The sequence below is a fragment of the Hemitrygon akajei genome, chromosome 22 (assembly GCF_048418815.1).
Source record: "Hemitrygon akajei chromosome 22, sHemAka1.3, whole genome shotgun sequence".
Taxonomy (NCBI): domain Eukaryota; kingdom Metazoa; phylum Chordata; class Chondrichthyes; order Myliobatiformes; family Dasyatidae; genus Hemitrygon; species Hemitrygon akajei.
In genome coordinates this window covers 67410320-67435547 of record NC_133145.1, presented here as the reverse complement: position 1 = coordinate 67435547, position 25228 = coordinate 67410320, and the positions used below count along the sequence as shown (strand labels likewise).

The 25228-nt window shown below is 44.2% G+C and overlaps 1 protein-coding gene across 1 annotated transcript in view; it reads right to left on the bottom strand.

Moving 5' to 3' along the window:
- The window catches only part of LOC140714856 (ATP-binding cassette sub-family C member 3-like), a 188134-nt gene extending 163841 nt beyond the window's left edge, over positions 1 to 24293 (bottom strand). The window contains exon 1 of the mRNA XM_073026539.1: positions 23308 to 24293. Within this exon, the coding sequence (XP_072882640.1) occupies positions 23308 to 23367 (60 nt within the window). The 5' untranslated portion in view covers positions 23368 to 24293. The remainder of the gene's footprint in view (positions 1 to 23307) is intronic.
- Positions 24294 to 25228: the final 935 nt, after the last annotated feature.

Below are 25228 nucleotides of genomic sequence, written 5' to 3'. Positions count from 1 at the left end.
TTAATGAGGTTGTATTATAGACCACCCAATAGTCAGCGAGAATTGGAGGAGCAAATCTGCAGACAGATAGCAGACAACTGCAGGAAACAAAGTTGTGATGGTAGGAGATTTTAATTTGCCACATATTGATTAGGTCTCCCATACTGTTAAAGGTCTAGACAGGTTAGAGTTTGTAAAATGTGTTAGGAAAGTTTTATAAATCAATATATAGAGGTACCGACTAGAGAGGATGCAATATTAGATCTCCTATTAGGAAACGAGTTAGGACAGGTGACGGAAGTGTGTGCAGGGAAACACTTTGGTTCCAGTGATCATAACACCATTAGTTTCAACTTGATCATGGATAAAGATAGATCTGGTCCTCAGGTTGAAGTTCTAAACTGGAAAAAGGTCAAATTTGAAGAAATGAGAAAGGATCTAAAAAGCGTGGATTAGGACAGGTTGTTCTCTGGCAAAGATGTTGTTGGTAAATGGGAGGCCTTCAAAGGAGAAATTCTGAGACTGCAGAGTTTGTATGTTCCTGTCAGGATTAAAGGCAAAGTGAATAAGAATAATGAACCTTGGTTCTCTAGGGATATTGGAACTCTGATAAAGAAGATAAAAAAGTGCAAAACAAATACTTAAGAAAGTAATCAGGAGGGCTAAAAGAAGAAATGAGGTAGCTTTGGTGGTCAAGGTATAGGATAATCCAAAAAGTTTCTACAGGTATATTAAGAGCAAAAGGATAGTAAGGGATAAAATTGGTCCTCTTGAAGATCAGAGTGGTCGACTGTGTATGAAACCAAAAGAAATGGGGGAGATCTTAAATGGTTTTTTTGCATCTGTGTTTACTAAGGAAACTGACATGGAGTCAATGGAAATAAGGCAAACAAGTAGTGAGGTCATGGAACCTATACAGATTGAAGAGGAGGAGGTGCTTGCTATCTTGAGGCAATCAGAGTAGATAAATCCCCAGGACCTGACAGGGTATTCCCTTGGACCTTGAAGGAGACTAGTGATGAAATTGCAGGGGCCCTGGCAGATATACTTAAAATGTCGATATCCACGGGTCAGGTGCCGGAGGATTGGAGGATAGCTCATGTTGTTCCGTTGTTTAAAAATGGCTCCAAAAGTAATCCAGGAAATTATACGCCGGTAAGTTTGACATTAGTAGTTGGTAAATTATTGTAAGGAGTACTAAGAGATAGGATCTACAAGTATTTAGATAGACAGGGACTTATTAGGGAGAGTCAACATGGCTTTGTGCGTGGTAGGTCATGCTTAACAAATCTATTAGAGTTTTTCGAGGAAGTTACCAGGAAAGTGGATGAAGGAAAAGCAGTGGATGTTGTATACATGGACTTCAGTAAGGCCTCTGACAAAGTCCCGCATGGGAGGTTAGTTAGGAAGATTCAGTCGCTAGGTATACATGGTGAGGTAATAAATTGGATTAGACATTGGCTCAATGGGAGAAGTCAGAGAGTGGTAGTGGAGAATTGCTTCTCTGAGTGGAGGCCTGTGACTTGTGGTGTGCCACAGGGATCAGTGCTGGGTCCATTGTTATTTGTCATCTATATCAATGGTCTGGATGATAATGTGGTAAATTGAATCAGTAAATTTGTTGATGATACAAAGATTGGAGGTGTAGTGGACAATGAGGCAGGTTTTCAAAGCTTGCAGAGGGATTTGGACCAGCTGGAAAAATGGCAGATGGCGTTTAATACAGACAAGTGTGAGGTATTGCACTTTGGAAGGACAAACCAAGGTAGAACATACAAGATAAATGGTAGGGCACTGAGGAGTTCAGTAGATCAGAGGGATCTGGGAATAAGGATACCAAATTCCCTAAACGTGGCGTCACAGATAGATAGGGTACTAAAGAGAACATTTGGTACATTGGCCTTTATAGATAAAAGTATTGAGTATAAGAGCAAACACGAGGAACAGTCCATGTTCCAAGTCCATACGAGTATCCGTCCCCCTCTTTTCCTTCACTACATCGACGACTGCATTGGCGCTGTCTCCTGCACGCATGCTGAGCACGTTGACTTCATTAACTTTGCCTCCAACTTTCACCCTGCCCTCAAATTTACCTGGTCCATTTCTGACACCTCCCTCCCCTTTCTTGATCTTTCTGTCTCCATCTCTGGAGACAGCTTATCTACTGATATCTACTATAAGCCTACAGACTCTCACAGCTACCTGGACTATTCCTCTTCCCACCCTGTCTCTTGCAAAAATGCTATCCCCTTCTCACAATTCCTCCGTCTCCGCCGCATCTGCTCTCAGGATGAGGCTTTTCATTCCAGGACGAAGCAGATGTCTTCCTTTTTTAAACAAAGGGGCTTCCTTTCTTCCACCATTAACTCTGCTCTCAAACGCATCTCTCCCATTTCCCGCACATCTGCCCTCACCCCATCCGCCCGCCACCCCACTCGGGATAGGGCTCCCCTTGTCCTCACCTACCACCCCACCAGCCTCCAGGTCCAATGTATAATTCTCTGTAACTTCCACTACCTCCAACGGGATCCCACTACCAAGCACATCTTTCCCTCCCCCCACCCCTTTATGCTTTTCACAGGGATTGCTCCCTACGCGGCTCCCTTGTTCACTCGTCCCCCCCATCCCTTCCCACCGATCTCCCTCCTGGCACTTATCCTTGTAAGTGAAACAAGTGCTACACCTGCCCTTACACTTCCTCCCTCACCACCATTCAGGGCCCCAGACAGTCCTTCCAGGTGAGGCGATACTTCACCTGTGAGTCAGCTGGTGTGGTATACTGCGTCCGGTGCTCCCGGTGTGGCCTTTTATATATTGGTGAGACCCGACGCAGACTGGGAGACCGTTTCGCTGAACACCTATGCTCGGTCCGCCAGAGAAAGCAAGATCTCCCAGTGGTCACACATTTTAATTCCACGTCCCGTTCCCATTCTGATATGTCTATCCATGGCCTCCTCTACTGTCAAGATGAAGCCACACTCAGGTTGGAGGAACAACACCTTATATACCGGCTGGGTAGCCTCCAACCTGATGGCATGAACATTGACCTCTAACTTCTGTTAATGCCCCTCCTCCCCTTCTTACCCCATCCCTGACATATTTAGTTATTTGTTTTTTTTCTTCTCTCTCTGCCCATCACTCTGCCTGTTCTCCATCTCCCTTTGGTGCTCCCCTCCCCCTTTCTTTCTCCCAAGGCCTCCCGTCCCATGATCCTTTCCCTTCTCCAGCTCTGTATCACTTTCGCCAATCACCTTTCCAGCTCTTAGCTTTATCCCACCCCCTCCGGTCTTCTTCTATCATTTTGCATTTCCCCCTCCCCCTACTACTTTCAAATCTCTTACTATCTTTCCTTTCAGTTAGTCCTGACGAAGGGTCTCGGCCCGAAATGTCGACAGTGCTTCTCCTTATAGATGCTGCCTGGCCTACTGTGTTCCACCAGCATTTTGTGTGTGTTATTGAGTATAAGAGTTGAAATGTTATGGTGAGGTTGTATAAGGCATTGGTGAGGCCGAATTTGGAGTATTGTGAGTAGTTTTGGTCACCGAATTACAGGAAGGATATTACTAAGGTTGAAAGAGTGCAGAGAAGGTTTACAAGGATGCTGCCTTGCTGGGTTTTGAGAAACTGAGTTGCAGAGAAAGGTTGAATGGGTTAGGACTTTATTCCCTGGAGCGTAGAAGAATGAGGGGAGATTTGATAGAGATATATAAAATTATGATGGGCATAGATAAGAGTGAAAGCAAGCAGGGTTTTTCCACTGAGGCTAGGGGAGAAAAAAAACCAGAGGACATGGGTTAACGGTGAAGGGGGAAAAGTTTAAAGGGAACATTGGGGGGGTTCTTCACACAGAGAGTGGTGGGAGCATGGAATGAGCTGCCAGATGAAGTGGTAAATGCGGGCTCACTTTTAACATTTAAGAAAAACTTGGACAGGTACATGGATGAGAGGTGTATGGAGGGATATGGGTCAGGTGCAGGTCAGTGGGACAAGGCAGAAAAATGAATCGGCACAGCCAAGAAGGGCCGAAGGGCCTGTTTCTGTGATGTTCTATGGTTTTATGGTTCATCAAAGCACCTGCACAACTGCCTCTCACAGTAACCATACCCCAAATAGAAATTCAACACACCACTTCATAAATATGTATGATATAAAAACAGAAAATGCTGCAGCAACAAAGGCAGAACCGATGGAGAGTCAACAATAAAGTTTAACCGAGTAAAGAAATTGGAATTTCTACACATTTCTCACTGCTCCAGGCCAAAAATGATATACATCCACTGAAATATATATATTTTTTTTTTAATTAAAGAACAAAGCCACCGCCAGTGCTATAGAACATAGAACACTACAACACAGGAACAGGCCCTTTGGCCCACCATGTTATGCTAAAACAAATAAATTAGTAATCAAATGACCAACTGTACTAATTTCTTATGTCTACACAATGTTCATATCCTTCCACTTTCCTACCTTGACATCCCTTAAAAGTCCCTAATGTTTCTGCCTCTACTACCACCTCGAGCAGCACATTTCAGGCACCGACCACTCTCTGTGTAAAAAAACTTGCTCCTTGCATCTCCTTTGAAATTACCTGTTCTCTCCTTAAATGCATGTCCTCTGGGTTTAGACATTTTAACCCACTCATACTCTTATAACTCTCTCATGCCTCTCACAATCCTTTATCAGATCTCCCCTCAGCCTCTGCCACTTCAAGCTTGTCCAATCTCTCACTACAGTACATGCCCTCTAATACAGGCAACATCCTGGTTATCCTCTTCTGCACTCTCTCCAAAGGCTCGGCTTCCTTTCTATGATGTCGTGACCAGAACTGTATGCAAGACTCAAGAAGTGACCTAACTAAAGTTTTTTTTAAAGCTGCAACATAACTTCCTGAGTTTTTAAACTCAATGCCTCAACTAATAAAGGCAAGCACACCATACGCCTTCTGAACCACCCTATCAACTCATGTAACCACTTTCAAGGTGATATAAACTTAGACCCCAAAGTCCCTCTGCTCATCAACACTGTTAAGGATCTTGCCCTTAACAGTGTACTGTCTCTTCACATTTGACCTACCAAGGTGCAACACTTCATACTTGGCTGGTTAAACTCCATCTGCCATTTCTCCACCCATCTGCAACACATCTATAATCCACTGTATACTTTGCCAGCTATCAACACTATCCACAAGAATATCAATCTTCATATCATCTACAAACTTACAAACCCAACCATCTACGTTTTCATCCAGGTCATTTATTTACATCACAAACAAGAGAGGTCCTAGTACAGATCCCTGCAGAACACCACTAATCACAGACCTCCAGCCAGAATAAAACCTTTGACCACCACCCTCTGTCTTCTATGGGCAAGGCAGTTATGAATCCAAACGGCCAATTCACCATTGATCCTATGCATTTTAATCTCCCTCATGAGCCTCCCATGAGGGACCTTGTCAAACACCTTACAAAATCCATGTAGACCCATGCACGGCCCCACCTTCATCAATCATCCCCGTCACCTCGTCAAAAAACTCAATTGTTGGTAAGTCGGACAAAGACATGCTCTCTCCCTGGTTTTCCAAATGCTCATAAATCCTATCCCTATGAATTAACTCCAGTAACTTCCCTACCACTGATGTGCAACTCACTGGTCTATAGTTTCCAGGATAATTCCCAGATCCCTTCTAGAATAATGGACCAACTTTAGCTCTCAGCAGTCCCCCGGAATTTCACCTATGGTTAGAGAGTACACAAACATATTGGTCAAGGCTCCATCAATTTCTTCACTTACATCCCTAACTGACCTGGGGTATATCCCATCAGGCCCTTGGGACTTATCCACCTTTAGTGTTCTATAAGAGACCCATCACTACCTTTTCTTTCACTCTGAAATACTCTAATATATTTATACTCTCAACATTGATCTCCTTATCTTTCATGCACTTCTCCTTGGTAAATAATGATCTAAATACTCATTAAAAACCTTGTCCACGTCCTTTGCACCCAAGTCTAATACCAGAGGACCTGCATTGAAGGTGAGAGGAGTTAGATTCAAAGGGGATGTGAAGGTCCAAGTTTTTTTACTCAGAGTCATGGATGCCAGGAATGCTGCCTGGTATGGTGGTACAGGCAAATACATTAGAGGCTTTTAAGAGACACTTGGATAGGCACGTGGTTGTAAGGAAAATGGAGGGATATGGACGTGGTACAGGTTGGAGGGACTAGTGTTTGGGTAATTTTGATTTGCTTTTTAGTTGGTTTGGCACAACATTGTGGGTCAATGACCTGGTTATGTGTTGTTCTGTTCTATGTTCTATGCTCAAGCAAATGTTTCCCCCTTTATCCTTGAGTGGCCTCACCTTTTCCCTAGTTATCTTATTGCTCCTGATGTATGAATATCTTGGGATTCCCTTTAATCCTACTTGCCAAAGGCTTTCCATGATCCCTTCTGGCTTTCCTATTTTCTTCTTGCATTCTTTTCTGGCTTCTTTATAACCCTCAAGGGCTCTGTCCGATTCTGGCTTCCTAAGCTTTACATACTTTTCCTTTTCCTCCTTGACTAAATTCATCTCCTCCCTCAACATCCTTGCCATTCTTGTCCTTCCTTCTGGCAGAAACATACCTGTCCTGTATTTTTGCACCTTTCCTTAACCTGCCTTAATATCTGTTCCTCAATGTCTGAGTGGCTATTGATGGGATTGTACTACAGAACCACCAGGGTGATTGCACCCTTCCTATTTTTGAGTTCTACCTACATAAAGTGAGTGGAGAACACTCACGCCCCCCCCCCCCCCACCACCACCACCATTATGTCCTCTCTGAGTGCAGCTGTGATATTGTCCCCGATTAGCAGTGCAACTCTTCCTGCCCTCTTTACCTCTCTATCTTTTCTAAAACATCGAAACCCTGGGACATTAAGCATCCATTCCTGTCCCCCTCTCAACCAAGTCTCTGTAATGGCCACAACTTCATAGGGGCAAACATAAGTGGAGATGTGGAGAAAGCGAACCAGCTGAACAACTTCTTCAATAGGTTCGAAAGCACAATCTCATCCTCACCGCAGAACTCCACACCAGGCTTACTTCCCTCACAGGAAAATAGCCACTCACAGGAGACCTTGCCCACGCCCAGGATTACGGCTGCACAGGTGGAAGGTCAACTGAGGAAGATCTGTACCAGCAAGGCGGCGGGACCGGATGGAGTTTCCCCACGATTACTGAGGGCCTGTGCGACTGAGCTGGGAGAACCACTACAGCGCATCTTCAACATGAGCCTGGAGCAGAGAAGAGTACCCAGACAGTGGAAAACATCCTGTATTGTCCCGGTACCGAAGAAACCACAACCAAAGGAGTTGAATGACTTCAGACCTGTTGCCTTGACGTCGCACGTGATGAAGACCATGGAGCAGCTGATAATACAGAATCTGAGGCCACAAACCAGGCACGCCCGTGATCCTCTTCAGTTTGCGTATAAGGAGAAGGTGGGAGTGGAGGATGCTATCACGTATTTGCTGCACAAATCCCTCTCTCACCTAGATGGGGTCAGTGGTGCTGTGAGGATGACATTCCTGAACTTCTCTAGTGCCTTTAACACCATCCAGCCCAAGATCTTAAGGCACAAACTAACGGAGATGGGAGTAGACTCTCACATGGTGGATTGGATAGTGGACTACTTGACAGATAGACCTCAGTATGTGCGGTTGGGAGACTGTAGGTCTGACACGGTGGTCAGCAGCACAGGAGCGCCGCAGGGGACCGTGCTCTCTCCGGTCCTGTTCACTCTGTACATATCAGACTTCCAATATAACTCGGAGTCCTGCCATGTGCAGAAGTTCGCTGATGACACGGCCATAGTGGGGTGTGTCAGGAATGGACAGGAGGAGGAGTATAGGAAACTGATACAGGACTTTGTGATATGGTGCAACTCAAACTACCTGCGTCTCAATATCACCAAGACCAAGGAGATGGTGGTGGACTTTAGGAGATCTAGGCCTCATATGGAGCCAGTGATCATTAATGGAGAATGTGTGGAGCAGGTTAAGACCTACAAGTATCTGGGAGTACAGTTAGACGAGAAGCTAGACTGGACTGCCAACACAGATGCCTTGTGCAGGAAGGCACAGAGTCGACTGTACTTCCTTAGAAGGTTGGCGTCATTCAATGTCTGTAGTGAGATGCTGAAGATGTTCTATAGGTCAGTTGTGGAGAGCGCCCTCTTCTTTGTGGTGGCTTGTTGGGGAGGCAGCATTAAGAAGAGGGACGCCTCACGTCTTAATAAGCTGGTAAGGAAGGCGGGCTCTGTCGTGGGCAAAGTACTGGAGAGTATAACATCGGTAGCTGAGCGAAGGGCGCTGAGTAGGCTACGGTCAATTATGGAAAACCCTGAACATCCTCTACATAGCACCATCCAGAGACAGAGAAGCAGTTTCAGCGACAGGTTGCTATCGATGCAATGCTCCTCAGACAGGATGAAGAGGTCAATACTCCCCAATGCCATTAGGCTTTACAATTCAACCAGGAGTAAGATATGTTAAAGTGCCGGGGTTGATTGTATTTAATGTATTTAAGTAAACTACTTAAGAACTTTTTAAAAGCTATTATTAATGCTTTTTGAGAGAGTGATTTAGATGCATATCATATTTTTACTGAGTTAAGTATTGTATGTAATTAGTTTTGCTGCAAGTGTATGGGACATTGGAAAAAATGTTGAATTTCCCCATGGGGATGAATAAAGTATCTATCTATCTATCTATCTAGTTCCATATACTGATCCATGCTCTAAGTTCATCACCAATAAATAAATGTGAATCTACAGATACAGATTTATTTATCGTGCATACATGGAAACAAACAGTGAAATGCATCATTTGTGTTAACAACCAACATATACAATGAAATGCCGGGGGAGATCGCAAATGTCACCACACAATCCGCCACCAACATAGGAAGCCCTCCATGCTTGGCAGAACAACCCAGAACACAACAAAACAGAACACACCAGGTGATAACAGCAAAATGAGAAAAGCCTGACCAAAACATGAGTAAGATGGGTGTGGGAAGCACATCATTAAGCTTGTATGGGTGCAGAAAAGATGCATAAGGGCATTACCAGCACTGGAGGGCCTCTGCTCGGAGAAGCGACTGGATAGACTGGGATTCATTTTCCTGGAAGCATAGGAGGCCGAGGTAAAATCATGAGGGCCATGTATAATGTGAATGGTCACAGACTTTTTCCATGGTAGGAGAGTCTAAAACTAGAGGGCACAGTGAAGGCAAGAGGGAATGATTTAGATGGGATCTGAGGGGGTAACTTTTAAAAAAGGAAGAGAGTGGTGGGGTAAGAAATGAGCTGGGTACAATTATAACATTTAAAAAACATTTTGACAAGTATGTAGATAATAAAAGTTTCAAGGGATATAGGCCAAGAGTGGAGAAATGGGACTACCTCAAGGAGACAGAACTGAGTCAGCATGGACTTGTTGGCCTAAGGAACCTCCTGCCAGCATGGATCAGATCATCCCTTCCAGCTCAGAGAAATATATATTGACTAGATCACTTTGATAATTCCATGTCATTCTACAAAATAATGCCATGTTTTGTGTCTTCCTGAGGCCTTGGTTTAAAAATTAAAAGAGTAAAGATGAGCTTTATTTGTCACATGTACATCAAAACAGAGTGAATTGCATTGATTACGTCAACAACATAGTCTGTGGATGGGGGCAGCCCACAAGAATCGCTATATTTCAGATGTGGCCACAACTTACTAAACCTAACCCTAACCGTATGTCTTTGGAATGTGGGAGAAAACGAAGGAAATTCACGTGGTCACAGGAGAACGTACAAATTCTTTACAGACAGCAGAACTGAATTTGTGTTGCGAGAGCTGTAATAGCATTACGTTATCATGCCATCCAATATAAATGAAAGCCCATATGACAGGACAACAGCTCCAGCAAACTTCTCCAGTGAGCAACTGTAAGTCATCAGAGTGGGCCCTGATGGTGGAAGCCAGGGTGGTGGGTAGGGAAGGTATCTTGCAACACAGACAAGTCAGGTTGATGGTGTAAAACCACAAGGAGGTTTACCACATCAAATTTGAATGCTCTCGTCTTTGTGTCTGGAGGCTGCGAACCAACCATCTGCACACCATAATGCCTTTGGGAAACAGAACGATGTTGGGCAGGAGGGATGAGCATACCCAATCCATGTGTCTAAACCCAAAGGTTGCAGGTCAAAACGGGGATCAGAATGAAGATGGGAATTAACTTCATCACCCGGATGGTGCTGAAGCTTTGAAACTCTGCCCAAGAGGGCAGTGGAGACTCGATCTCTGAGTGTAGTCAGGATAGATTGAGGCTTATTTGACAAGGGAAACAAGAACCAGTGTAGAAAAGCGGCTGAGATAAAGATTCAGCTAAAATCCTACTGAATGGAGCAGATATGAGGAGTCTGATGGCCCATTCCTTTTTCTAATTGACTTTCTTCTACACGGTACAAAAAGCCTGAGGGATAATTGAAAAATCAGATTATCACCGGTCGGACACTAATTGATTGCAGGAAGCCTTTCAGGATGACTCTTGCTCATGGGTTGGAGAGATGCTGCACTTTCTGTTCAGGGCAGTAAGGGGGTGCAGCCTTTTTGATAAGAGAGAATGTAACAGCAGTACTTAGAGAATCATTCTTGGGGGAATCATCCAGTGAGGCCATATGGGTAGAATTTAGTTTTGGAGAATGTGCTATTTTATCTCCCAAAGTGATAGACACAGTCACAGTTCCTTTGCCCACACTCCACTGAGCAAGACATTTAATTAGCAGTGTGGAGAGTATTCATACTGGTTGAATCACTGTCCTGTATGGAGGGGCTACTGCACAGGGCCAGAAAAAGCTGCAGAGGGTTGTAAATTCAGCCAGCTCCATCGTGGACACTAGCCTCCCCAGTATCCAGGACATCTTCAAAAGACGATGCCTCAAAAAGGCAGCACCGATCATGAAGGATTCTCTTCGTCTGGGACACACATTTCTCGTTACTACCGTTAAGGCCCCTTGAAAATCCATGTCATTGTTTCTGGAATAACTTCCTCCTCTCTGCTATCAGATTTCTGAACAGTCCTGAACCCAACCGTAAGCACAACCTAATTCACACTTATATTCTTATTGCAATGTGAAATAATGTATGTGTATTGCATGTACACTGCTGCAAAACAACACTGTACACTATGTCAGTGACAATAAACTTGATTTTGATCTGGATTTCAGACAGACCCCAGATCTGGAGGGCAGTGGTAAGAGGGATAAATAGCTCGCTCAGTGGCACCCGATGTGTCTTGGGATAGATCATCTCTTAGCACACAGACTTCCTGCCTATCTCACTGGCGCTGAGACTAAACTCCAATATCTTTATTTACCTAACAATTCAAACTCCAATTCAAAAGGCTTGAAGTGGATTTACAATGCAAACTGTGTTCACTGAAGACAAAGGTCAGAGGCGAACAGACTGCCAGTAGCCAGTAGAGGATGTTGGTCCTATGCCTGAGGAACGTACACACACCCCAAGCCTGGGGAGAGGAAAATGTCTGCAGCAGCCCAAATCTTCCCAAAGTCAGAATTTCATAACAGAACCACTACATTGTGTTGCAGATCAGAGAAGAAAATACAAATAGACAAGTCTGTAAGTGGTTTGAAGGGAGAAAAATGACCCAATGAGCAAAGCCGAAGTTTTCACTTTGCTGGCCAGATACACAAAGGCACTGCTGACACCTCAAACAACCACTGCAACTCGGAGCCCAGCTTCCAGATGCAGTCAGTAGAAGGCACATCACAACCACGTGTTGGATGGAAGCTCAGAGTAACTCACACAACATTCTGGAGGATCTCGGCAGGTCAGGCAGCATCTATTGAAAGGAGTAAACAGTCAACATTTTGGGCTGAGACCTTTCGTCAGGCTGTTGACTGTTTATTCCTTTCCACAGATGCTGCCTGACCTGCTGAATTCCTCCAGCATTTTGTGTGTGTTCCTCTGAATTTCCATCATCTGCAGAATCTCGTGTTTTGGATGGATGCACACTCACACCTTTGTTCTCAGGTCCTCATCTGCAGAGAGTGGTGCAAACAGCTCAGTTCAGTTCACATCTGTGGATGTGAACCTCACTCTATTCAGGACATTTTCAGAATCAGATTTATTATCACCGTCCTGTGTAGTGAAATTTGTTAACTTAGCAGCAGCAGTTCAATGCAATACATAATAAAGAAGAAAATCAATCAAAAAAAATCACTATATATATATATTGAATAGATTAAAAATCATGCAAAAACAGAAATAATATATATTTTTAAAGTGAGGAAGTGTTCATGGGTTCAATGTCCATTTAGGAATTGGATGGCAGAGGGGAAGAAGCTGTTCCTGAATTGCTGAGTGCGTACCTTCAGGCATTCTACCTGATGGTAAAAATGAGAAAAGGGCATGCCCTGGCTGCTGGGGATCCTTAATAATGGACACTGCCTTTCTGAGACACCGCTCCTTGAAGATATCCTGGATACTTTGTAAGCTAGCACCCAAAATAGAGCTGACTAAATTTATGACTTTCTGCAGCTACTTTCAGTCCTGTGCAGTGGCACCCCATACCAAACAGTGATGCAGCCTGTCAGAATTCTCTCCATGGTACATCTATAGAAGTTTTTGACTGTTTTTGTTGACATACCAAATCTCTTCAAGCTCCTAATGAAGTACAAGTCACTGTCTTGCCTTCTTTATAGCTGCATTGATATGTTGGGACCAGGTTAGGTCCTCAGAGATCTTGACACCCAGGAACTTGAAACTGCTCACTCTCTCCACTTCTGATCCCTCTGAGGATTGGTATGTGTTCCTTCATCTTACTCAGTCCACAATCAGCTCTTTTGTCTTACTGACGTTGAGTGCAATGTCATGGGTATAGAGAGAGTAGAGCAGTGGGCTTTACAGCAGCAGGTGGGGTAAAAGGGCCCAAAGGATCATCGGGAACTCCAGCCACCCCAACCACAAACTCTTTCAGCTGCTACCATCTGGCAAATGATACCACAGCATTTAGACCAGAACCAACTGGCTCTGGGACAGCTTCTTCCACCAGGCCATCAGATTTATCAATACACATTGATCTGATTGCATATCTGACTGAACACACATGTATACAAAACAATTATGTTACAATCGTAGAGTTTGGGTAATATCCTCCCACATTTTCCCTCTTATTGCTTGCACTTTGTGACAGAGATGCAACTTATAGTTTTTACTCCCTCAGTTGTGAGATGGGTGCAAGAAATAAAATAAGTCTTAATCTTAAGCCACATTTAATGAAATATTTTTAAAACTTGTTCACTTTTGCTAACCTGACAAAACCAACATCTAAAGCCCACCCCTAACTGAGCTAAAACTGAGCTTGTGAAGCCATTTCAGAAAGTGTTTACATGTCAACTGCACTGGTGTCACTGGAGTTCGATATAAACCACAGGGGGCAAGGATAGCTGATTTTTTTTCCATGGGAGGCTTTAATGCCGATTTTTAAAATCAATAATCCAGTCATTTTGTGGTCATTACTAAGGACCGACTACTAGCCATATTTAAATCCCACAGTTGCCGGGTGGGACCTGAATTGGAGTTTCTGAAATGTTAGTTCAAGCTTCAGGTTTCTGAGCCACAGAAGATAACTTCACTGAACTTTTTCCAAAAATATTGCCTCACTTTCAAAGACTCTTCATTTCATGTTCTTCCACATTTATTGCTTACTTATTTATCAGTATTATTTATTTTTCTTTCCTTTTGTGTTTGCACAGTTTATTGTCTTTTGCACACTGGTTGTTCACCTTGTTGGTGTAGTCTTTCATTGGTTCTATTATGGTTACTGGATTTATTGAGAATGCTCACAAGAAAATGAATTTCAGGGTTGTATATGGTGATAGTAGATAATAAATTTACTTTGAACTTTTGAACTTAGAATTAGTGGGAAACCATTGTACTGGCCTGTTGTTTGAATAATCAGGCAGAGACATTCCAGACCCAGCCATTACCTCCGAGCACTCTGAGTCCAGTAACCAGTGAGGCTACCAATGGGACCTGGAGATTTACCTCAACGCTCTTCCTTAGTTGGTTACAATGGGACATTGATAGGATGCAGAGCTGGATTGATCTTCTGGTAAGATGGCGATGCATTCCAATGCAGCAGCCTCTCGGGAGCCAACCAAAGGTGCTTTTCTCTTTGTTAAATATGTTTTTTTATGGTTGCAAGACAATTCTACTCCAAGAACTTCAGGTACTGCAGGGCTACTCCATCAGTGAACTGCTTCGTGATTGGAGTAGCAGGACTGGTGTCAGCAGCGCAGCTGGCAGAGGTATCAAAGGGGCAGCCAGATGTCAGAGGAGCTGACCTGGCTGCAGACTGTGTTGCTACACATAGGCATCAGAGTTGGTGCATGAAGGCAGCATACAGTATACCATGGGAGATTGTTTCGGACATTTCACTTGCAATTACAAGAATCTGATGGACAGTGATAATGTAAGTTGATGAAGGCCTGTTCCCTTTGTCTGGTGGCGTGACAGATGACATGGAAGCTGTGTAGACTTGGTTGTAGCAAAGACCAGGCCTCAAGCTGTGGGTTTGCCTGCTACTGCAGACCAGGTGAGGAACGTCGGAGGTGGTGCAGCATGACGTCCGTGCTTGGTGGGGGATTAGCCTCTCCCATCAGTGCTGCCATCCCATGGTCAAGCAGTGAAATGACAGGCTGGATTGCATGTGTTTGTGCACTGCTGGGAGACTTTACCATCAATTGTGGGACATGCAGCTCAGGGTCTTGAACTATATATGTTTTCTTTTGCGTGAATATGCTTCTTTGCTCACTATTTTGAATGTGCTACTTTGTTTGTTTTTCACCTTGGCCCCAGAGGAACACTGTTTCGTTTTCTGTATCTATTATCGTTGAATGATATTTAAACTTGATTGATTTGAAGTGGCAGATGGAGTTCAATCAGGAAAAGTGTGAAGTAATTCTCCTTAGAAGATTGAATTTGAAGACAGAGTACAGCCATAATGGCAGAATTCTTAACAGGATGGAAGAACAGAGGGACCTTGGAGTCAATGTCCTCTGATCCCTCAAAGTTACCGTGCAAGTTGATCAGGTTGTTAAAAAGGCACATAGTGTTTTGCCTTCTTTAGTTTTGGGGATTGAGCTCAAGAGCCATGAGGTACTGTTGCTTTGGTTAGACCACATTTGGAGCATTGTATTCAGATTTGGTTGCTTCATTATGAGAAGGATGTGGAAGCTTTAGAGAAGGTGAAGTGGAAATTTACCAGGATGCTGTCTGGAGTAGAGGACTTATCTTGAGGATAGGATAAATGAACTAAGGCCTTGGTCTTTGAGGTGATACAGGATGAGAGGTGAATTGATAACCATGTTCTATGTATGGATGTGATGAACCAAATGACAGTGAATTTTCCGATGCAGTGTATTTTGGTGACTTTGTAACAAGAAACCTTTTAGCACAAGGAACCTCATACAGGTATGTAACCTTCAAAATGAAATGGGTAAAATTGAAGTTGTAATAAAGAAAGTGACAAAAGACAACAGAAAGGACAGAACACAGATCAGAAAACTAAATATAATCTGTTTGTATGCAGCTCAAAGGAACAAATGGCGGAAACCTTGGGAGGTTATCCACAGAGCCCCAAACAGTCATGGTAATAGACAGCATTGCATGGAACAGCAAGTCAGATGTTTAGCAATAATAATTACAACATCAACTCACAAGAGCAAACCAAGCAGGTAGTGACAGAATGGAACAAACAAGGAATGGTTGCCGAGATCAACATTTTGAGGAAAGTCAAGAGAACAGATGGCTTTATAGCTAATAATGTGCTATGAGCAATGGTTAATAAATAATCCTGCAGTTAAGTGATCATAATATGATCGGAAGAGATTTCATTTGGTCTGAAATCCTTAAACTGAAACTAAGTGACATACAAAAACATGAACTGCAAGTTGGCCCTTGTAGATTGGGAAACTGTATTTCAAAGATACATCAGGAAACAGGCACTGACTAATATTTAAAGATTTTATAAACAATTTACAACAAGTTATTTTAGATACAAAATGCTAAAAGGACAAACATTCTAGAATACAACTGTATATCTTAGGAACAGGCCCTTCAGCTCACAATCATAATCCCTTCTGCCTGTCTGTACGCAATCCATATGCCCTTTTCCCGACACATTTCCCCTGTACATAATCTATATGCCCCCATTTCCAGCACATTCCTCCTGTACATAATCTTTATGCCCATTCGTGGCATATTCCTCCTTTACTGATCAATATGCCCCCATTCCTGGCATATTCTTCCTGTACATAATCTATATACCCCCATTCCCAGCACATTCCTCCTGTACTGATCAATTTGTCCCTATTCCTTGCACATTCCTCCTGTACTAATCCATAACACCCCCCATTCCAATTCCCGGCACATTCCTCTTATACTGATCCATAACACCCCCCACCCCTATTCCCAGCACATTACTCCTGTACTGATCCATAACACCCCCCCCCACCCCTATTCCCAGCACATTACTCCTGTACTGATCCATAACACCCCCCCCCACCCCTATTCCCAGCACATTACTCTTGTACTGATCCATAACAAACCCCTCCCCCACTGCCATTCCTGGCACATTCCTCCTGTACTGATCAATTTGTCCCCAATCCTGCACATTCTTCCTGTAAAGAATTAAAAAGCTTCAAGCATTTTATTATTGGAAGCAATGTTTTATTATGAATAAAGTTTATTTGACTAAAAGAACAAGTGCATGAATTGGCAAAATTTCAGTGTTCCTAGGAAAGAAACGTCTATAAAGGAAAATAAGAGTAATCTCACAAGAAATATAAACAGACAATTGAAGCTAATTTATTAGGGAGAGAAATAAAAGATTAGCAGCAGAAAATGAGGATTCCCTGCAGAGTGAGAGAGAAGAAACTATACTGAGAAACAAGGGAAAAGCAAATATTTTCTGTCACAGAAACCACATTAACCCACAAAATGTAGTGGAGGACGATTACACAATATGGGTTAGACAACACCTGGAATTTTGCATGCAGTTCTGGTTTCCACACAGTCAGAAGGATGTGGTTTTTCTGGAGAAAGTACTGAGATACACCAGCATATTGCCTGGGACTGGAGGATTTGAGTTATGGTGGGAGAAATGAAAGACTGGACTTGGTCTCCCAGAAACAGATGGGGGAATCTGATAGATAAAGGCTTAATAGTTGAAATATATCGATAGGCAAGATAGTCAAAATCTCTTTTTTTCAATGATAAGGGTACAAAGAACAAGAGGACACAGTTTTAAGGCAAGAGTGGAGATTTAAAGGTATTTTAGGAGTTTTTTTAAAAAAACACACAGAACAGTTGACAGCCAGAATGCATTGCCAAAGATGTTGGTGGTGGAATCAGATACAATTTCTACATTTGAGAGGCATTTTGAAAGTTCAAGGCGGCATACATAGAAAGATTCAGTGCCAATGCAAGGAAGTGGGACTATTGTAGATGGGCTAAAAGGTTGGCACAAATGCAGTGGGTCAAAGTGTCTATGCCATATATGTCAAACTCAAGGCCCGCGGGCCAAATCCGGCCCGCGGTGGAATTATCTTTGGCCCGCGAGATAATATCTAATTACTATTAAAGCTGGCCTCAGTAATCGAAGCGCCTATGGCGTATGATATGGCTAATGCTGAGTTCATTCAGGTACCAGGTTTTCAGGGTTTTTAGTGTTTATTCGATTTCCCTGGTTTATTTCCTGAATATCATTAATGAATAAATTATTTTTCTATTAGAGCTGGCCCGCCGGTATATTGCATGCACCACTAATACTACAAATCCCACAATGCACTGCCAGTGCATTGCTCACGCTTGCCTTACTCTCTCATCAGCATCCTTTTGGCTCTAGTCACATGTGGTCAACTTTCAGCTATCCCTCACCCCAAAAATGGCTGAACGAAAGGTGGACTTTGAAAACAGGGGCTTTCAAGGCAGGTGGGAGGCAGAGTATATGTTCGCAGATATAAAGGGCAAACCTGTTTGTCTTGTGTGCGGAGACGGTGTGGCTGTAATTAAAGAATATAAAGTAAGACGACACTATGAAACGAAACACCACGACAAATACAAGCATCTGGACAAGAAACAGAAGCTCCAGAAGGTAGAAGAGTTGAAAAGAAGTCTGGCGTCACAGCAGGCTATGTTCACAAAAGCCAAAACACAAAGTGAGGCTGCTGTAAAGGCTAGATTTATTGTGGCAGCAGAGATCGCTAAATCAGCCCGGCCCTTTACCGAGGGAGAATTTGTTAAAAACTGCATGATGAAAGTTTGCGACATCGTGTGCCCAGATAAAAGGCAAGCATTTTCAAATGTGAGCCTGAGCAGAAACACCGTTGCTGACCGTGTACGTGAGCTTATCACCAATCTACAACAACAGCTGGTGGGGAAGGGAAGAGATTTCATCGCATATTCCCTTGCTGTGGATGAGAGCAGGGACACTTCTGATACTGCCCAATTGTCAATTTTCATTCATGGAGTGGACTCAAGTCTGTGTGTAACAGAGGAACTTTTGGGATTAAGATCAATGCATGGCACAACTACTGGAAAAGATCTCTTTGAAGAGGTATCCAGATGTGTAAATATAATGAGGCTGCCTTGGGATAAACTTGTGGGACTGACGACAGATGGAGCGCCCGCGATGTGCGGTCAAAAGAGTGGATTGGTGGGCAGGATCCGGGAGAAGATGCAGGAGGAAAACGGCGCAGGTGAGCTGACAGCTTATCACTGCATCATACACCAGGAATCGTTGTGTGGCAAAGCCTTGAAAATGGAACATATAATGAGCACCATAACACGAGCAGTTAACTTCATAAGAGCCAAAGGTTTGAATCACCGCGAGTTCAAGTCGTTTCTGGAGGAGTTGGGTTCAGAATATAATGATTTGCCCTATCACACAGAGGTGCGATGGTTAAGCCAAGGAAAAGTGCTGAAAAGATGTTTCGAGTTGCGTGAGGAGATCTGTCAGTTCATGGAAAGCAAAGGGAAAGTCACAACAAGAGCTCTGGAATAAAAAGTTGCTTTGTGAAATGGCGTTTCTGTGTGACATCACGAGCCATCTCAATGCGCTCAACCTGCAGCTTCAGAGGCGGGGTCGTGTGATCACAGACATGTACGCTGCAGTGAGGGCTTTTAAAACCAAGCTGCGCCTGTGGGAGACGCAGATGCAGCAAGAAAACTTGAGCCATTTTCCGTGTTGCCAAACTATGAAAGAGCAGGTTTCTACCGCAGTGTTCCCACGTGCAAAGTTTGCTGAAAAACTTAGCATACTTGGTGCCGACTTCACACGGCGATTTGCCGACTTTGAAGCCCAAAAAAGGTTTGAACTGCTCAGTAATCCATTTGCAGCTGACGTGGAAAGCGCACCAACCAACATACAAATGGAGCTGATTGAACTCCAATGTAGTGACACACTCAAGGCAAAGTATGACTCGGTGGGCGCTGCACAGTTTCTACGTTTCATTCCCGACACAATGCCCCAGCTGCGTACCCAAGCTGCTGAAATGCTCTCTATGTTTGGCAACACATATCTGTGTGAACAACTGTTCTCTTTGATGAAGATAAACAAAACATCACACAGGAGTCGTCTTTCTGATGAACACCTTCACTCAATTCTGAGGATTTCCTCAGCTCAGAGCCTGACTCCAAACATTGATGAACTTGCATCCAAGATGAGATGCCAAGTGTCTGGCTTAGACTAGTGTGAATCACAGAGTGTTGGCCTGTGGAAAAATGTTTTCATTAGAAATTACTCCGGAAAAGCTGCAGATAAAGCCATAAGAAATAAATGCAACTGATTTTTTATTTATTTAATGTTCAATGTTGTTTTTGTAGGCAATAACCTAATCTTTGTTAGTTCCAGGTTAATATGTGTAATAAATTCATTTCAATAAGTTTTGCAATAAACGCTGAACCAGTCCGGCCCTCAACTTGTACCGATTTTTTAATTTTGGCCCACTATGTATTTGAGTTTGACACCCCTGGTCTATGCTGTACAATGTTCTATGACAAAAGATTGAAAAATGAGGAGCTGAATGAAAATAGCATTAAAAAGTACTAACCAATAAAGTCAATAAATCTACAAAATCTGATAGTCAGCATCCCAAGATTTTGAAAGTGGTGATTACGGATTCAGACATGCTAGGTAAATGCACAAAGGAATAGTATCCATAGTAATAACATGGACCTTGGGACACAGGGGCAGAATTAGGTCATTTGGCCCATCGAGTCTGCTCCCATGTTGAAGTCACCCACTTGGAATGAGAAGCAAAGCAAAATACAAACATAATTTTAAACAGCAAGAGACTGAAAGATAAACACAAGAGATTTTGCAGGTGTTAGAAATCCAGAGTAACGTACACAAAATACTGGAACTCAGGTCAAGCAGCATCTATGGAGAGGAATGACGAGCTGATGGTTTGGCTGAGACACTTCATCAGGGCCAAAAGACACTGGTGTTCAAAGTGACCTGGGTGTCCTAATGCACAAATAATACACTTTACATGAAAGTTAAAGCAGCAAACAGAACATCAATCATTTTTGCACAACGAACTCAGTATAAAAGTAAATGCATATTTGCAGCCATTATTCAGGGCCTTGCTGAGACTGCACTTGGAAATATGTACACGAGTATGGTTGCCCTCTATACTACTATAAAAAGGCAACTATAGACTGGCGAATCTCACGTCAGTGTTAGGGAAGTTACTTGAGAGGATTTATGAGCATTTGGAAAGCCATGGTCTAAACAGTGACAGTCAGCATGGCTTTGTGCCTCCACCACCCCAGACCATGCATTCCAGGCACCCATCACTCTTTGTAAACAAAACTGAGTTTTTCAAGGAGGTGATGAAGGTAGAACTGTGGATGCTATCTATATGGATCAAGGCAAAGTCCCTCATGGGAGGCTTATCCAGAAGATTAAGATGCAAGGGATCAATGGCAAATTGACCATTTGGATTCAGAATTGGCTTGCCTATAGAAGACAGACAGCACTGGTGGATGGGGCTTATTCTGGCTGGAGGTCTGTGTCTGTGACAGGACCCATACTAGGATTTTTGCTGTGTGATATATACAAATGACCTAGTTAGTAAGATTGCAAATTAGATAAAGATTGACGGGGTGAGGATAGCATAGAAGAGCAGCAAAGGATATTGCAGATATGGGCAGAGAAACAGCAGATGGAGTTTAACCCAGCCAGGTGTGAAGTGGTGCACTTTGGGAGATCCGTTGTAAAGAGACAGTACACTGTTAATGGCAAGACCTACAACAGTGCTGATGTACAAAGGGAACTCCGGGCATAAGTCCATAGCTCCCTTAAAGTGACTGCACAGTTTGACAGGGTGGTGAAAAGAGACGTCATGCTTGCCTTTATTACTGTAGTTGAGGAACTGCATTTAAGATTAAGGAAGTTATGCTGCTGTTTTATAAAATTCCAGTTAGGCCACTTTTGGAGTATAGCATCCAGGTCTGGTTGCCCCATTATAAAAAGGATGTTGCGGCTTTAGAGAGGGGCCAGAAAAGGTTTATCAGAATGCTGCCTGGATTAGAGGGTATGTGCTATAATGAGAGGTTGGATAAACTTGTGTTGTTTTCTTTGGAATGGCAGAGGCTGAGGGGAGATCTAATAGAGGTTTACAAGATTATGAGAGGCATATATAGAGTGGACAGAGAGTATCTTTTTCCCAGGCTTAAAATGTTAATACCGGAGGGCATGCATTTGAGGTGAGAGGGTTAAATTTAAAGATGTGAGGAGCAAGTTTTTTTTTACATAGAGAGTGATTGGGTGCCTGGGCTGGTGGTGGAGGCAAATACTATAGGGACATTCAAAAGGCTCTTAGATAATGTGCAGGATAGGGACACTGTGTAGGCAGAAGGATGACTTTAGTTGGGTACTTGATTACTAATTTAATTAGTTTTGTACAACATTGTGGGCCGAAGGGCCTGTTCCTCTGAGGTGCTGCACTGTTCTATGTTCTGCTCACAACAGACAGAGATTCACCAGAGTGATTCGAGTTGGGAGATTATCTTAAGAGAATCGCGACTTCATTGACGTGTGCGCAAGTACATTCATGCTCAGTGCGAGGAAAAACTACTTGCAACAGGACCACAGGTACAGTACATTAAATAAGCAGCATTCACAAAGATAACCAACTATACACAATTTTTACAAGAAAGAGCACAATTAAAATAAAAAGTTCCATTTTAGTGCGAAGTCGTCAAAGACAGCAGCTATATTTCATTAGGAGTTGAGGATGTCACCAAAGATCCTCGCTAATTTCAACAGATCTACAATGGAGAACATTTTAACTGGTTGCATAACAATCTGGTATGGAGGGGCCGCTGCACATATCAGAAAAAACATCCAGCTACACCATGGGCACTAGGAACCCCAACATGCAGGCCATCTTCAAAAGGTGATGCCTCAGGAAGGCAGGATCCATTCATTACAGACTCACACCACCCAGGGCATGCCCTCTTCGCTTTGCTACCATCGAGGAGGTATTTGTCCCTCGCTTTTTGCATGACTTGTTTAATATATATATATATTTCTTATTGCAATTTACAGTTTATTTTATTATGTATTGCAATGCACTACAGCAGCAAGTCAAAGAATTTCACGACATTTGAAAGTGATATTAAATCTGATTCTGAAGTGGTCAGAGTGTTGCTAAAGTGTAATTAATAATAAGTATTTTATCGATTCCGAATGGGAAATTATTTTAAATTATTTAAATGATTACGGTTTTTACCTGTTCGTTCAAGAATAAGTTCATGTGCTTAAGAATCAGATAATTAAATGTACAAAACACCGACAGGGTTCGAAAGGGTGAAAAAGCGATGAGGTTTCGCCTCACTACTAGGGTTCATGGCCTCAAGCCAAAGCAGGTATTCGGGACAGAGAAGTGAGGAAGGAGGAAGAAACTTCTTCGTTTACAGAGTGGAAGATCTTTGAAATTCTCCACCGAAGAGGCTGCGGAGGCCCGTTGACTGGGCATGTAGGGTTTTGATAAGGTAGTGAAGTGCATGGACGCTGTGTAGGAGAATGGCGCTGAGGTAAAAGTGCAGACCGGACATTGTGGGGTACAGCAGGCTATAAGAGCCGAATGGCTTACTCGGAGTTCTGTTTCGTACATGATCGTGAAATATTTCTAATATTTTTATTCTAGAGCGCTTCAGAAATAAACCGAGTTACAACCGACCCTGCTCTGGGCTCTCGACTTACCCATAAGCGGGTCCCAGACCCGATCGGGGACTCGGGCAGTCCGCTGCACACCCGCTCCATGTTCCACTCTCCGATCGCACACCAGGCAGCAGCTACAAGTCATGAATTTCCTCCACAGGCAGAGCTGCACCGAGCCCAGCCCGGGCGACTTCAACCCCGCCCGCCCAGCCGCAGGCTTCGAGTCGGCTTCCAGCAAGGCCCGCCCCTAGCAACAGGGCCCGCCCAGCGAACCGCTCGGTTTCCGGTACAGTAAACGGCCTCTCCACATGCTCTGCCTGCTACCAACAAGGCCCGCCCAGCGAACCGCTCGGTTCCCGGTACAGTAAACGGCCTCTCCACGGGCTCTGCCCGCTACCAACAAGACCCACCCAGCGAACCGCTCTGTTCCCGGAACAGTAAACGGCCTCTCCACAGGCTCCGCCCCCTAGCAACAAGACCCGCCCAGCGAACCGCTCGGTTCCCGGTACAGTAAACGGCCTCTCCACAGGCTCTGCCCGCTACCAACAAGACCCGCCCAGCGAACCGCTCTGTTCCCGGAACAGTAAACGGCCTCTCCACAGGCTCCGCCCCCTAGCAACAAGACCCGCCCAGCGAACCGCTCGGTTCCCGGTACAGTAAACGGCCTCTCCACAGGCTCCGCCCCCTAGCAACAAGACCCGCCCAGCGAACCGCTCGGTTCCCGGTACAGTAAACGGCCTCTCCACAGGCTCCGCCCCCTAGCAACAGGGCCCGCCCAGCGAACCGCTCGGTTTCCGGTACAGTAAACGGCCTCTCCACAGGCTCCGCCCCCTAGCAACAAGACCCGCCCAGCGAACCGCTCGGTTCCCGGTACAGTAAACGGCCTCTCCACATGCTCTGCCCGCTACCAACAAGACCCGCCCAGCGAACCGCTCTGTTCCCGGAACAGTAAACGGCCTCTCCACAGGCTCCGCCCCCTAGCAACAAGACCCGCCCAGCGAACCGCTCGGTTCCCGGTACAGTAAACGGCCTCTCCACAGGCTCCGCCCCCTAGCAACAAGGCCCGCCCAGCGAACCGCTCGGTTGCTGAAGACTGGGCCCGCCTTTCCACAGGCCCCGCCCTCTTCACAGGTTCTATCGCGCAGCACCCTGTTATGCCCCCTCAGAGTGCACTTGTTTATTGACCCAAATAGTAGTGCTACTCGCGGCCTCACTTTACCTCGCCTTCTTTCATTTTTAACAAAAGACCCTGAGACATTAAGCATTCATTCCTGTCCCTCTCTCAACCTGTAATCCGTAATAGAACATAAAAACATAGAACATAGAATAGTACAGCACATTACAGGCCCTTCGGCCCACAATGTTGTGCCGACCCTCAAACCCTGCCTCCCATATAACCCCCCACCTTAAATTCCTCCATGGCTAGTAGTCTCTTAAATTTCACTAGTGTATCTGCCTCCATCACTGACTCAGGCAGTGCATTCCACGCACCAACCACTCTCTGAGTGAAAAACCTTCCTCTAATATCCCCCTTGAACTTCCCTCCCCTTACCTTAAAGCCATGACCTCTTGTACTGAGCAGTGGTGCCCTGGGGAAGAGGCGCTGGCTGTCCACTCTTGCCTATTCCTCTTAATATCTTGTACACCTCTATCATGTCTCCTCTCATCCTCCTTCTCTCCAAACAGTAAAGCCCTAGCTCCCTTAATCTCTGATCATAATGCATACTCTCTAAACCAGGCAGTATCCTGGTAAATCTCCTCTGTACCTTTTCCAATGCTTCCACATCCTTCCTATACTGAGGCGACCAGAACTGGACACAATACTCCAAGTGTGGCCTAACTACAGTTTTATAGAGCTGCATCATTACATCGCGTCTCTTAAACTCTATCCCTCGACTTATGAAAGCTACCACCCCATAAGTTTGCTTAACTACCCTATCTACCTGTGAGGCAACTTTCAGGA